General features: G+C 55.1%; 1 protein-coding gene across 1 annotated transcript in view; it reads left to right on the top strand.

Annotated features, from left to right (window-relative positions):
* The window catches only part of COL17A1 (collagen type XVII alpha 1 chain), a 51,159-nt gene that overhangs the window by 12,370 nt on the left and 23,805 nt on the right, over positions 1–14,984 (top strand). The window contains exons 6-18 of the mRNA XM_032423299.1: positions 1,910–1,957; positions 3,096–3,131; positions 4,213–4,260; positions 5,634–5,777; positions 7,070–7,228; positions 7,818–7,889; positions 9,443–9,514; positions 10,272–10,340; positions 11,409–11,570; positions 11,935–12,015; positions 13,104–13,148; positions 14,051–14,245; positions 14,754–14,975. Coding sequence (XP_032279190.1) covers positions 1,910–1,957; positions 3,096–3,131; positions 4,213–4,260; positions 5,634–5,777; positions 7,070–7,228; positions 7,818–7,889; positions 9,443–9,514; positions 10,272–10,340; positions 11,409–11,570; positions 11,935–12,015; positions 13,104–13,148; positions 14,051–14,245; positions 14,754–14,975 — 1,353 coding nt within the window. The remainder of the gene's footprint in view (positions 1–1,909; positions 1,958–3,095; positions 3,132–4,212; positions 4,261–5,633; positions 5,778–7,069; positions 7,229–7,817; positions 7,890–9,442; positions 9,515–10,271; positions 10,341–11,408; positions 11,571–11,934; positions 12,016–13,103; positions 13,149–14,050; positions 14,246–14,753; positions 14,976–14,984) is intronic.

Here is a 14,984-nt window from a genome sequence, read left to right as displayed (position 1 = left end):
TATATATATATAAAATAAACAAATCTTTTAAAAAGGAGAAATGAATTAGACATGGATCTTGTCTCCAAGTTGCTTCTGGTCTAATAGATTAGCTAAGATGACAGGTAAAAACTATGATGTAAAGTTGAAGGGGCTGAGCGTTTCCAGCTAGGGTGTTCAGGGAAGACTCTATGGAGAGGTGGCCTCTGAGCTGGGCCTTCAGGATGTGTGACATTTGAGGCCAGGGTCGGGGGGGTGGGGTGGGGCACTCCAGCCTGCAGGGGGCGCACTCAGCACAGACGGGCAGAAGTCAGGGCTGGGCAGCAGGCCGCTCGGTCCTGATGTGAAGAGAGCTGGAGGGGCTCAGATTCAGGGCTGGCCTGTGATGTCTGGACTCTATTCTGCAACACTGAGAAGCCACTGGGATTTTTTTTTTTTTTTAAAGATTTTATTTATTTGAGAGAGAGAGAGAATGAGAGACAGAGCATGAGAGGGGGGAGGGTCAGAGGGAGAAGCAGACTCCCTGCCAAGCAGGGAGCCCGATGCGGGACTCGATCCCGGGACTCCAGGATCATGACCTGAGCCGAAGGCAGTAGCTTAACCAACTGAGCCACCCAGGCGCCCCGAAGCCACTGGGATTTTTGAGTAGAGAGTCGATCCTCTTTGAGGTCCAGGACTAGAACTCCGGAAGCCATGTACAGGAAGAACAGGGAGGAAAGAGGCTGAACATGGTGACAAGTTAGAAGATGCTTATAGTCAAGGGCAAACTTGGCTGGGATTAGGGCGGTGGCAATGGGAGAGGAAACAAGGAGCGGGAGATGGAATTGATGTTTGACAATTGATTAAATATGAGGGGAGAGGGAGGAGAAGGGAGTCCGGGCCACTGAGATTCAAGCACAGGTGGCCGGGTCCACGGTGGTGCCAGCGACTGAGAGAGGGGTGCCGGAGGCAGGCCCCCAGGTGGACAAGCTCTGTAATGCTCCCAGGTGGGGCTCCCAAGCAGGGAGTGGGAGTGGGGCGCACAGCACGTGAGCTCAGGGAAGAAGTTGGGCAGGATACCCAGTTTGGAGCCATTTACAAAGAGATGTTAGTAGAAGATGGAAGACTAAGGAATCAGCCAAGGAAGGGAACAGGAAAGCAGAGGGAGCAAAGAAAGATAAAGGTGGGGATGAAACGGAAGGAAGAGCCAGAGGACACAGGAGGAAGAGGAGCCTGGGGGAGTGGGGAGAGCAGGACCCCGATAGAGACATGGAAGTCAGTGCAGGAACGCACTCAGGGTCAAGAAGCAGAAGGCGGGCGGAGGACATCTGGGTTCGGCTCCTGAAGTCCCCTCAGTGCCCGGAGACTGCAGAAGCCGGTTTGGTGGGAAACAGATGAGCCAGGCAGCAGGGGGTCTGACCGGGACTGGAGATGGGTCCCGGTGCTGGAGAAGCAGGACTGAGGGATGGGTTCACCAGTACGTGATTTAAGACCCAGAGCTGTCAGGGGGTCTGGTGGGGGGGCGAAATCCAGGCTTGTGTCACCACAGCGCCGTGTGATGTGAGGCCTGCCTGGGGCCTTCATTGTACCGTCCGCGTTCGGGACGAGCTTCACAAGGTCAGTGACGCTCCCATGCTGACAGCACATTTACTTGACCAACACTGGTACAGGGCAAACCCAGTCAAGAGCTTAAAAACAAAAAAAGAAAAGCAAACCTGCTTTCCTGTGTTCCAACCCTTCACCATCCGAAGTAGATCTGTGATCAGGATGAATCTCGGCAGCTGGGTCCAGCAGGCGTGTCCTATTTCAAGAGCGAGCCCACTGCCGAGCACCTACATCCTCCTGACCCAGGGCTGCCGAGGCTCAGAAGGGGGCACCCGGCACACCTTCCCCCATCCGAAGCCCCCCGGCTGGCGTGGCCATGGGTACTAAGTGTTTTCTCGCCCTGCAGGGAGCTCCAGTGGCAACTCTTCTCCAGAGTACCCTCGGAAGGAATTCGGTAGGTCCTTTCCTTATTTTCTGAAGGCACGGTCTGATGCGCTAGGGAAATGCCTGGGGTCAGGGGTGGGGGGACACTGAGTTCAGTGGATTCTTCTAAAGGACTTTGACCCTTGCTGATCAGTTTTTCCCTTGCTCTTTATCCTGAAGCATCTTCAGGCCACAGTCAGCCACGTTAACTTGCTGCCATTAGCCATTGCTCCTGATACTACCGAAATGGCAAGTTGGTCACACAAGGCTCAGACTTGGACAGAGAAGCCCCTAAGGCCAGGCAACAATTGTAGGGTGTGTCCTTCTGCAGGATGCACAGGGACCTCCCAGCAAAGAGCAGCAGGGGTTCGAATGCACACACACCACAAACATCACAGCACTCCCCCCCCCCCCCCCCCCCCCCCCCCCCGGCTACAGCGGGCGGCAAAGGGGCACATTTATATGCCACGTGAAACCCTAGGCTGTCTCTTCATTTGGCCTTAAGTTTGTGGTCCATGTTCTTGGATTCTCACTGTGCATATGAATTGATATGATCAATGATTATAATTTTACTGCTTTGCTTACATCAGGAAGACCAAGATCTGGCCATTTTTTTGAATACATTTGGTCAGTGTAGACAGCCAGCCCCAATGACTAGGCTTCCAAATGATTAACTTAGTTAACACTCTAAGTGTGAGCCAATTTAACATTCATTTCACTAACGCCCTAAATGCATCGGAGCCTTGCAGAACTCACTCTGCCCTTGGGCTATGAGGTCATCATTATTAAGCGTCCACCATCGAACTCAGGTGCTTTGGGTTCACTGTGGGGCTAATGATTGAACTAGGGAAGCCAGGTGGACGCCTCCACGTGGACACGTTCCATCACCTCGTCCTGAAGCGGAGCTGTCTGGGCAGGGCTCCCAGGGAGGAAGTGGGATGCACAGGGCTTGAGCTCCGAGAAGGCAGGGCAAGATACTCAGTTTGGAGTCCTTTACAAAGACTTTACACAGTATTAGTAGAGACCCAGAGGATGGCTCCCATCTGGATATAAAGTCACAAAAAAAAAACCCCCCCCCCCCCCCCCGCTCAAACAGATCTCCTTCCAGGTCAAAAATATCTAGTGTGCCACCTCTTCTGTGCCTAAGATTACTTTTCTTTGTTCCTCAGCATCTTCTTCAACCAGAGGAAGGAGCCAAACACGAGGTGAGCTCTGTGGCTGGGTTCAGTTCAGTTCATTCAACAAGTTTTTTCTGAGCATCTAATGTGTGTGCTCAGATTTGAGCCAGAAAATGGGAGGAGTAGAGAAGCCTAAATAAGGCGTGGTTCCTGCTTTCAAGGAGCCTACAGCGTCCTGGGACTCTTCGGCTGGCCCCATCAGGATGCGAAGGGTAGTTTGGGGCACTGATCTAACATGGAAGTGGAAGTAAGGGTACAAACACCTGGTAACCACCTGGGGACTAGTTTGTTCTACTGTGGATTATGAAGATGCTGGTGCCACATCTGGTTTCTCTTGGAGTCTCCTGGTTGACTTCAACAAGATGCACTGTAATTGCCTTTACGTAGCGAGAAATGAACAAAAGCCCTTCTTTTTCAAGTTAGTCCAGGGGACAGAGGGCTCCGTGACAGTTTTTCATTCTGCAAGTCTGCCCATGGATAAGGCTATAGGAGGGAAATGGGCTCCTGGGGAGGGCTGGCCTGGATGCATCTGGTGACGGTGGGGGGCGGGGGGAGTGTGTCCGGGCTGTGCTGAAGGCAGAATTTTCACGGGCTCCGGTAGCTCTCCGTGGTCACTCTAGACTTCCAGGGACCTTATTGCATCAGTAACTCGAAAGTTAGGAACACACAAACCACCTACAACTTTAGGCTAATAGTTGAAAGATGTCAATGGCCCACCTGAAGCTAACTGATAATGTCAAACCCAGAGGCAGCTCAAGTGGCTAAGTAAAAGGTATGGGTTTTAGAATTCCGCCTCCTGCATCAGAAACCCAGGAGGCAGGAGAACAGCTTGGTTTGAGCAGGAAGGGGGTCGGTCATTGCTGGTGGTGATCCAGGCTCCTGCTCAGCCTGCGATCTCATCAGAGCATGTCCAGGTGCTGGGAGGTATGCGGGGGGCTGGTTAGGGTGTGGGGAGAGGATCCCTCCTTTTAAGCAGCACTCGTTCTGGGCACACTTAGGTTTTCTGTTCCCAGGACAGATCTCAGAGCAGCCCACATTTCTTTCTGCTGCTCAGAGCTCAGGGTCGGGCTCCTTCATTTATACCTTCTCCATCTCTTCCCTTGTACAGAGAGCGAAATCCGAGTCCGACTGCAGAGCGCGTCCCCATCTACCCGATGTAAGTGGTCACTGTCTGAAAACAAAGGATCCAGGAATCCAGGGTCACCATGGCGTGCATGCATGTGTGCGTGCATGGGTGTACGTGTGTGGTCAGTCACTCGATCATAAAACGTGTCGAAGGGCCTTCTGTGAGAGGGACCCTGGCTGAGGTGCCAGGGGTCAGGAGCTGAGAAACTCCTGTTCCCTGCTGCTGATAGGGAGATAGAAAACCATCCCACCATGACCTCTCAGGGAGCTGAAGGAGCAGGGAGCCAAAGAAACCCTCCTGGGTCAGCGTCCCTTGAAAGGAGACGGAAGGCTCCATGGGACGAGCTGGCATGAGACCCTTGAGGAACATAAGCTCAGACATTGGAGGAATGTTCAGTGTGACCAAAGGAAAAGGAGCAGGAGGGGACCTTAAGGTTGGAGGAGAGTCAGAAGTAAGTGGAGTGTGAGAGTTTGAAGTTTATTTCACATGTCTGGGATGCCCCAGTCCCTGTCCATTGACTCTGTTAGACTCCTGCTCTTGTTAGAGGTGACTGGACATTTTGAAATGAACCCAACTGATAGGACGGGAGCCAAGTACAAAGAGTAGGAGGAGAAAGAGGTTGGTTGACCCAGGAATCAAAGACTGGGGCTGGCCCAGAAAGCTCCGCGCCCCAGGCCCTGGGGTCTGATGCTGTCTCCCCAAAGTCCTTCCAGGCTGGGCAGGGCTGAGCCAAGGTTGGAGCTTTCAGGGAAGGGGGTGCCTGGGCAGTCCTCCAGCACGTGTTGTGTGCAAACCTGTCTCTTAAGCGCTGCCCTTGCATGATGCTTCCCTCCTGTCCTAACTTGCCCCGTTGGGAGGCACAGGGAGCTTGCATGTGACCTTGCTACAGGTAATAGTGGCCAAATGAACTTGAACTCACACAAAAGCAGCATACTGTTAAGAAGTTATGGGCCACAAATTCCTGTGACACTCCAGAGCATACAAGGTCAGGGACCTAGTATTCAAGGTGTCCTGGCAGGGGATGAGACCACTGTTGAACCATTTGTTTCAAGGGATCTGGTTCTCACTGCTTTGGGTGTAAATCCTCGAGTCCCCCAGTCTAGGATGACAGGGCCTTCTAGCCACAGAATTCTCCCTGTGGTGCCTGATGAGGGAATCTATACTGAGGACCTCCCCATGGAGACGCTGTATTTATGAGGCCATTAATATTACAAAATGTGAGCTTGATAAGTGCTATAAATTGACAAAATGCAAAAATTAAAAGGCTGACCAAAAATATCCCAGCGTGTGAAGCAGATGCCATCCCCCCCTCATATTCTGGATACCATTAATGTTCCTCCCACTGCAGTTGGACTCAGGAAAGAATCCTGGGCCCAATGGAAAATGCGGGGATTACCTTACAGGGACAGAATTGGATGATGTTAAGCGTTTGCTCAAGGGGAGCCGATCAGCAAGCGTGAGCCCTACCCGGAACTCCTCCAACACCCTCCCCATCCCCAAGAAAGGCACGGTAGAGACCAAGATGGTGACGGCGAGCTCCCAGTCAGGTCAGTCCCGGGGCCCCGGCTGCCGTGGAGGGAAGGGAACGAGGGGGCAGAGTTCCCCCGGCCCAGGGTCTCAGCCGTGCCCCAGCAGGCCTTCCAGGTGGTGGCAGAGACCTCACAAGGCACTGAGCATCCACGCTGCGTGCTGTGTGACCACGTGGGCTGCACCCTGTTGGCTCCACCATCCCGTGAGCGTGTGGCTGGGCTCCAGATCCTAGAGATTCCCTCCCAGGACATTCTTGACCTCTCTCGGGAATGTGTTGGCCAGGTTCCCCAAATGAAGACTACCGGGGACACTTGTAGTATTATCCTTCATTTATTCAGTGAATGTTCTGTGGCTCCTCTATGCCGAGTACCAGGCACTGAGGAGAAGCAACAGACAAAGGAGACCCAGCCCCTCGTGGGGGTGAGGGCCTCTGGGGGAAGCCAGACCAATAACCAGGAGCTCGTAGTCAAGTAGGATGAGTGTTGTGGAACCCTCTGAGATCACATGCCTACCAAGTGGGTTGGGGGGGGAGGGCAGAACAATGAATAAGCAGATCCTCGGAGGGAGAGGAGGAAAGCAGCCAGTTGTACTGTGATGTGAAGCTTTCTTTCACTCCTGGAAAGGAAAAAAAACCCTTGAGATCGTGACCAGATCGTGACCTGTCTCTTGTTTTGTAAATATAACACCAAACCTCAGGGCAGTTTTTCTGACCTGCATGGCCAGCTCCCCCCAGGGTAGTGAAGAGGCAGAATTGGCTTCAGACCTGAAGGAGCACCAAAGCCCCCTCCCAGGGGCAGAGTGGCCCTTGGGTCTGGTGGGCACGTAGGAATGTTTACGGGGCGCTCACTGGGGAAGATGCCCTCAGCGCAGGATGTCGCAGAGCCAGGCCTTTGCTGTCTGTGCCTGCCGCGTGCCTGGAAGTCGGCGTGGGATTTGCTGTTCCCGGGCATCTGTGGGAACAGAAGGTGGAATCAGCAAGAGATGGAGAGACCATTGGTCCCCACCACACCAGCACACTGAGAGGTGGGGAGGGGATCTTGGAAAAATGGGCAGACCCCAGAGCAAAACTGACCTACTTGAGATTTCACCAAGAGCCAGCAAGCATTTCTAACACAAGAGATCAAGTTTTCACCAGCTCCAGGGTTTCGGATGGAAGTGGGCTGACCAACTTCCCTGGACTGAGGGAGTTCCCGGACATGGGACCTTCAGGACTAAACCCAACTGCGCTACACCGACCCGAGTGGGTTACCCCAGCACGGAGTGCCAATTTGTCTCTCACTGGGGTGTGGGCGTGCCTGTCTGTTTCCAGTGTCCGGCACTTACGATACCACCATCCTGGACGCCAACCTTCCATCCCACATGTGGTCTTCCACCTTGCCGGCGGGGTCCTCCATGGGGACCTATCACAACAATGTGACAACCCAGAGCTCGTCCCTCCTCAACACCAACGCCTATTCTGCAGGATCGGGTACGTGGTACAGGGCACTTCCCTTCCCACCCCTGGGCCCCTTGCACCTTTATTGGACCTGAGGGACCCCTCTGGTATTGACTCTCACCACGGGTTCCCTGAGGGGTTTTCTGTAGCCCCATGTCCCACGATTTTCCCAGCTCAGTTCAGTCTCCAGGTGTGTCTTTTGGTGGGTCCCCTCTGAGAAGGACTGTAGCACAGTGTATCAGAAAAAAAATGTCATGAGAAAGAACATGAAAACAGATCTAAAGAGCCTAGTTTCACTCCACGTGGATAAACTGTGCCCTTGGGTACATCAGTTAACTTCTCTGGGCTTCAGACGCCTTCTCTGCGAAGTGGTGACTCACAAGAGGGGCTTTGGCTGGACCCCGTGTCCGCTCGACGACCCAAGGACCATCCCTTGGCTAGGACCCAAGGCACACCACAGACAATTGGGTTCTCTGGTGCAAGGCAAGCGCCCAAGATTTTCCTAAAACCAGCAATGTAACAAAACCTAAAAATGCAACTCTGCCCCTCCTCCCGGGGCTTCCGTACCCCCGCCCCTTCTGGGCCCAACATCCCTCTCACTGGCCTTCCTCCTCCCCTGCAGTCTTCGGAGTTCCAAATAACATGGCGCCCTGCTCTCCCACGCTGCACCCAGGGGTCAGCACCTGCTCCTCAGGTCAGTGCTCGCCAGCTTGCATCGCCTTTTCTCGGAATGTCTGCTTAAAAAGTTAGGGATGCTCCCTCCTGCTGAGGAGAACAGTGGTTTCCGCAGAAATGTCCTTTCTGCCCCCGAGCCTGAGGACTTCCATCAGTGCACACAGGGACGCAGGTGCAGGGCCCAAGGGGTGCCTGCCTGCAGTCGTAGGTAGAGCTCGGCCCCCAGGGCCAAGGCCTAAGGTGGAGGGGCCAGAGGCCTCACCTACCTGCTTGTCTTGTGTTGGTCCCTTTCTCTTCTGTGAGTGGTAGAGAAATGGGGGCAAAGGGGCTGAGTCAGCGCTCTGGCCATTTTCAGGTAGAAAGTATTGTTAGGTTAGAAGGATCTGACTTTAGAAATTTTTTTTTGAAGATTTTATTTATCTGACAGAGAGAGATCTGGGATCGTGACCCGAGCCGAAGGCAGGCACCCAAATGACTGAGCCACCCAGGTGCCCGAGGATCTGACTTTAGATCTTTTTATAAATACTGTAGTTCATTGGGGGCTCAACCAGGGTTACTGCTTAGTTCCCAGTGCAAACATGACCATTTTAAAGAAACATGTATTCACTCTATTTCCACATAATTGCCTGTTATGTAAATGTTACCAGCCCCCATATTTTTTTTTTTTTTTAAGGACTCTGCCTTCTCTCTCTGTTACTGTGATTAATAAATAAAATGATGTGGGCCTTCTTTATTTACTTGCCTGGTATATCCACAAGTGTGTGTGTAGCATTTTCGTTTCCACACCTCCATTTGACTAGAGCCCCACCAAACCCAGAAGACAGTGGGTGTACGTTTCATTCCTTCTGCCTTGACCCTTCTGAGGAAGGTGGGCTGATCTTGGACCCAGGATCTGTGCCCCAAACACTAGAGACAATGGAATAAGGGAAGCTGTTAACTTGGGAGGAATAAGCTTCTGCACGTTATTTAAAGACCAACAATCAGCCTCTGAGATCATAATGGGGGCTAGGGGAGTTTTATGTGTTTAAGTCTCGAGGAGGAAGTGTTCAAGGGAAAAGCAGGGGTATGCCAGGCCAGCCCTCCTGTGTCTGCGTCCCATGCCCACAGTTCCACACTGTGCACCAGGGCGCCCCAGCAAACAGGGACCCCTGGGATATTTTTAAGTAGGCTCCACACCCAGTGCAGAGCCCAACTAGGGGCTTGAACTCACGACCCTGAGATCAAGACCTGTGAGCTGAGACCAAGAGTCAGACACTTAACCGAGGGAACCATCCAGGTGCCCGGACCCCTGGGATGTTTTTGAATGTGCTGGGATACAGCGACATCTGTCAGACCCTGTGCAAATGACCGCTCTTCAGTTGTGTGCGCTCACTACCCAGTGCTTGGAACTGCTGGTAGCTTTTGGCCTGCAGTGGGGGACCCCCGTGTCACTCGCAGTGTGAGAACTGAGCATGCTGGGCAAGGTGTCCTGTGCAAAGGCTTTCATCATGGAAGTGATTTGGGGGGTCCAGGGGCTGCCTCAAGCTAAGGGCCCCCCAACCTGCACTCACCTGCCCCCCCTTGCTTTCGCAGTGTTTGGCATGCAGAACAACCTGGCGCCCAGCTCATCCGCCCTGTCCCGCGGCACGGCCACCGCCTCCACAGGTCTGTATCCCAGGTGTGGCGCCCCCAGGCCCCGGGCAGTGACACCTCTCGGCAGCTCTAACTCACAATATCCCTTTTCAGTAACTGAATCGGAGGCACCAAAATGTCTCTCAAACTCCGTCAACCTTTCCCACCAAAGTAACAGCCCCCCACCTCCCAACCTAGAGATGCCAACTTCTGTCACGCGCTGGCTCGGACATGAGGGGAACCACGGGGTAGCCTGTGCTGTGGCCACATGTATGGCCCTGTCTCACTGCTGTTCCTGATAGTCCCCTGTCACTGCACATTGATCACCTGGCTGATTTCCTGGGGCACCCCCTGTGCAAGCCTGGGGAGGGGGAGCAGAAGAGGTGTGACCCTTAGCCTTAGCCCTCAACTTGCTTACTGTTTACTTGGAGTAGAGAGTCTAATACACGTGAAACAACTGGGCATCCTATAAGACAACATGAATCCAGCTATGCAGAGCAGGTGTTTGGGTTATAGGAGTTCCGAAGGGAAGGAATCCTAGGAGGACTTCATGGAGGAGGAGGAATTTTGGAACAGTCCTAAAAGGATGAGGATTAGACCAAAGAAAGGTTCATCTATACTCATTGCTGCCCCTGTGGCTGGAGAGAGTTCCCTTCATTATTATTGTTCATTTTATTTATTATTCTTACTGTCCTCTTCTCATCTGGGGGGGCTGGTCAGGCTGCTTCTGAGCTTCGTGGAGCCGCCCTCTCACACTGGCCCCGCTCACTCAGCAGTTCCTTTCTTGCAGCGTATGGTGTGAAGAAGAACCTGCCGCAGAGCCCCGCTGTCGTGAGCACTGGCACGTCCACCTCTGCCGGTGAGCGCTATCCCTGGCTGCCGAGGGCAGGCTTGTGCAGGGCTCTACGGTGACACCTGCTATATGCGAGGAGATCGAACCCATTGCTGGTCTGAGGTCTGCAAACGTGACTCGCGCCAGAGTCCCCCCAGTTGCCAGGACAGAGCAGAGATGGGTGTGCCCCTGACCCCACCTGGGCCTTCCCGTTCAAGGGGTGGGGCAGGGAGCTCCACCCTCCACAGCTGCCTAGGGTCAGGCCTTTGCACCCCAGTCCCCAGCAGTGTCTGGAAGCCCCCGGCCTGCTCCTGCTACGTACTCCCCAGTGTAAGACCTAGGGAGCCCCTCAGAAGGTACCACCCCACCACACACACTTCCGATAGGATCTTTATCAACTTGGGCTCACCGCAGCTGGTGGGTTCTTTCCTCCATTGCTCTGATCCTGTTGCTTCCTTCCATTCAACAATTTGTTGATTCAAAAAAGATTTACTGAGCACCTGCTTTGTATGAGACACTGTTCTCAGGGCCCAAGCAGAGGCGTGAACAAGGCAGACTAGATTCCCACCTCACCAGGCTGACCACTGCAGTGGAGGAGGCAGATAGACAGGGAGACCAAGTACAGGAGAGGATGACCGAAAATAACATCCACTGGAAGAAATAGGTGGCTCGCCTAGAGACAGGAGTGTGTGTACCTTAGATCAGGTGGTCCGGAAGGGCTCCCCCCAACCCAGGACAGAAACCCGTGAGGCTGAAGGTTAGAAATGAACCCACCATGTTAATTAAAGAAGTGCCTGCCTGACAAGGGGACTGTGGCCCTTTCACTAAAGATCCTGTAACGTCCAGGTGGGGAGGCAGCTTCAAAGGTCAGGCGCCCAGCGCTTCTGGCATTGACCTCTGATGGCCAGGCCCAGCCGGGCAGGGGAGGGTGCCTTTGGTCCCGAGGAGGCTTCTTAGTAACCACTGTCGGTGAAAGCAGGAGGCCCGCAGACGTACCCGCTGATCTCTCCCTTTCCCTCCCTGCTCTTCTCTTCCTCCTTCTTCCTCTTCTGCTCATTTCTTCCCTCTCCCTTGGCCGGCTCCTCTGCTCCCCAGCCTGTACCACAAATGTCCAGAGTGATGATCTCCTGCACAAGGACTGTAAATTCCTGATCCTGGAGAAAGACAACACACCGGCCAAGAAGGAGATGGAGCTGCTGATCATGACCAAGGACAGCGGGAAGGTCTTCACTGCCTCCCCGGCCAGCATCACTGCAAGTACGAGGGGGCCCACACTATGCAGGTTTCAGAAGAAAGGCAGACCCTGTAGGAGACCGAATGTCCCAGCAAGGTGGTTTGAGACATTTTAATAAGAAAACCACAGTCACCCCATTCAAATAGCCTGCCTGAATAGGGTGTTCCAGGGTCTGCCTTGAATGTAGATAAACATTCAGGAAAATCCTGGCAAAAGGCTCCCAGAGGGGTCTTTGGGCAATGTGAAGTCTAAGCACAAACACAGATGTGGGAGATTAACTGAGGAAAGCCGGGCCCTCTTGCTACGCGGTGTCCACGCAGGAGCGGCTCTGGGGCAGGCAGGGAGCGAGGACAGAATACCCCGGATGATCATGGGTTGTGCGCACAGCATCTTTTTCAGATGACACCCTCAAGAAAGAAAAACAAGCTGCCTACACTGCGGACACCTGCCTGGTTTCAGAAGCTAATGGTGAGAGGAAATCTGAGACTGTCCCTCTGACTTCAGTCTGTCTGCATCTCATTTATTTATATTCTGAGACCTTGCTACTCAAGAATGCGGCCTCCTGCCCAGCGGTGCGGGTGCCACCCAGGAGCCTGTTAGAAATGCAGAGTGCCAGGCCCTGGCCCCACAGCTCCGCAGTGGTCTCGTGTGTGCATGTGTGTGACTGCAGCGGATGCCTTCCCGGGGTGCGTCTGACGTCTACGGCGGGATTGTTTTTCTCCGCTTACTCCCTGTCCCATAATTTTCAGAACTACTAGAAAATGCTTCGCAAAGCACCTGCTACGTTTATTTTTTTTTTCCTTCTCAAATATTTGGATTCTGTCCCAGATAACTGCATTTCTCTGCATGCTCTGGGCCCTGTAGACTCTCCCCAGATCACTGATTTCAGGGAGGTCAGTAAAGGAAAAGTTGGGTCCCAGAACATCTTTTCAAAATGCAAATGCAGTCCGTTACAGTCTTCGACAGGCCTGACTCTAAGGAAATGCTTACTTTGAAGACATATATTTTAGGGTTGGAAATGGGGCTGTGGAGACAAAGATTGCCAGATCTGATGAAAGCTGTAAACAGTGTTCCCAGAAAACTTCACATGTGCCCACAAACACTCAGTGGTCCAATAGCAGGAGGGACTCCTGCGCTAGCCCTCCGCCCCTCTGTCCCTCCGCCCCAGGTGAGGAACGTGTTCGGAGTTCCTGAACCAAGAAATCAAGAGTCCTTTCTCATAAGCACATATATCGTTTGAATGCGAATGTCACCCCTAACGCGGAACTCCAAAAATGTCCTGGGCTTGAAAGATTTAAGGTCACAAGAAGGTTAAGACCCTGCTTTTTCCCTTGACAAGTGCTTGTCAAAAGCCATGTCTCTCTCGATGGAATTGTTGCAAGTACCCCATCAGCGAGGACTGAGGGAGGGAGGGTCCCAGCCCGGTGGCTCCTCCGCGGGCTCGGTCGGCATGTTTCCCTCAAGCTCTGCCCACAGTCCACTCATGGGCTGTCCTGTGGGCTCCTGTTGTTGAAAAGCTCAGGTCCAAACCTGTGTCCTTGGTGTTTGCCTTCCAGGAGACGTGAAGACCGTGTCCACCAAGGGCAAGGCCGCCTCCGCAGGTGAGTGATGACAGCAGGTCCTGCGGGGACAGGGGGACAGGAGCTGATGGGGCTGGTGGTGATGGATGGAACAGATGACCCCCCCTCGCCTGCAGCTGGGGCACACAGGAGTGTTTCCCTGAAGGCCCGAAGGCAGCAGGATGGAGGGCCAGGGGGCGCAGGCTGGGGGCTGGAGCAGGGCCACCGCAGGAGCTCAGCTCGGGGGTGGGGCTCACAGGCCGTCCAGGGTCCCCCAGCCTCAGGAACCCCCTGCCTGGGCTTCCGAGGCCCCTGAGACCACATGCACATCTCCAGCCCTTTACACTTAGCTCCCTTGCTTCCACAGTCTTGTGAGAGTTAGGGTTATCAGGGTTATCAGCCCATTTTAGTCAGAAAAACCCTTTTCACTTTAAAAAGAAAAAAGCCCCTGGCCACCCCCATAGGTGCGGAGTGTAATTCCGGGCGCCGCAGGGGTTACAAAGAAGGCGCAGTGGGAATGGAGACGGGGAGCTGGGGACGCTTTGGGTTTGGCCATAATCAAATGCGGAGCTGGTAGCAAATCAGCGGTCATCGAGATGTTTAAGCTCCGGGCCACGCGCTGCGTCCTGAGCTCACTGCCTTGCGTGCCTTATCGCCCTCATTCGGCAACCGTCCTAAGGAGGAGGCAAGCTTTTAACCCCATTCCGTAAGAAAGGGAACGGAGGGGAAGGGACCCCCTGCGGGCCGCACACCCGGGCTGCTCAGGCTCTTCACCAGCCCGGGGCCCTATGTTCCGTCCAGGAGCCAGCCGCCGCCTCTGTGGAGTCGCCAGCCCCGACCAGCATTCACTCAGGCCCCGAGCAAGGCCCCCAAACGCGGAGAATTCGGAGGGAAGAGGGCGCAAGCCTGCTGCGTGCACCTTACCCTTCCTCTGTCTTCCGCAGAAATCCACGACTACAGCCACCGCGTGGGGGGCGGCGGCGGCGGCGGCGGCGGGGGAGGCGGCGGGGGCGGCCCGTGGGGGGCGGCGCCGGCCTGGTGCCCCTGCGGCTCCTGCTGCAGCTGGTGGAAGTGGCTGCTGGGCCTGCTGCTCACCTGGCTACTGCTGCTGGGGCTCCTCTTCGGCCTCATTGCTCTGGGTACGTGACAGCAAGGGGCCCGGCGACAGGCCCCACTGCCCGTGCAGACGGCAGGAGTCCGCCCGGCCCAAGGATGGAGGGACCAGAGCGGGTGGGTGCAGACCCCTTGTTACTGCAGATGAGCACACTGAGGCTCCGGAGGCGGCCGAGCTTGGGTGCCCGTGTGGCTCCCAGCCCCGGGGCCCTCTGTCCCTGGAACAGCCTGCTAAGCAAGCCTTTGGCTGCCCTTACTAGCCAGGCCAGGCCTTGCCGTGGCGCCATGGCTTTTCCCCTCTCCCACGCCCCGTATGGGTCTCTGTGTGGCCCCCCGCACCCGCGCCCCGGGAGAAGGCCCCCCCTCCCCCGCCGCGCTGTCGCCACCGCGCACCGGAAGGCTGGCTCCCAGGCCGGGTTGCGTCGCCGCCCCCGCGTGCGGATTGCAGCAAGATGTCCCTAGAGTCCCAGGTGGGGCCCACGCTGAGGCGAACCCGCCCAGCTGAGCGGCCTGCCCCCCCCCCCCCCACCGCAGCGGAGGAGGTGAGGGCGCTGAAGGCGCGGGTGGCCGCGCTGGAGCAGAGCCGGGACGCCGTGCTGCTTTACGAGGAGAAGGCGGAGCGCGCCAACAAGGACCGGCTGCAGGGCGCCGTGCCGGGCGTGGGAGCAGGCGCGGGGAGACTGGGGCTCGACGGCCACAGTCAGGAGGTGCTCTGGCTGTTCGTGAGGGACAAGCTGATGGCTGAACAGGAAAGCGGTGAGCGTG

The sequence above is a fragment of the Phoca vitulina genome, unplaced genomic scaffold, assembly GCF_004348235.1.
Source record: "Phoca vitulina isolate PV1807 unplaced genomic scaffold, GSC_HSeal_1.0 scaffold28, whole genome shotgun sequence".
NCBI classification, from domain to species: Eukaryota; Metazoa; Chordata; class Mammalia; order Carnivora; family Phocidae; genus Phoca; species Phoca vitulina.
Note: the sequence above shows the minus strand (reverse complement) of the source record. Positions and strands in the feature narration are given on the sequence as shown.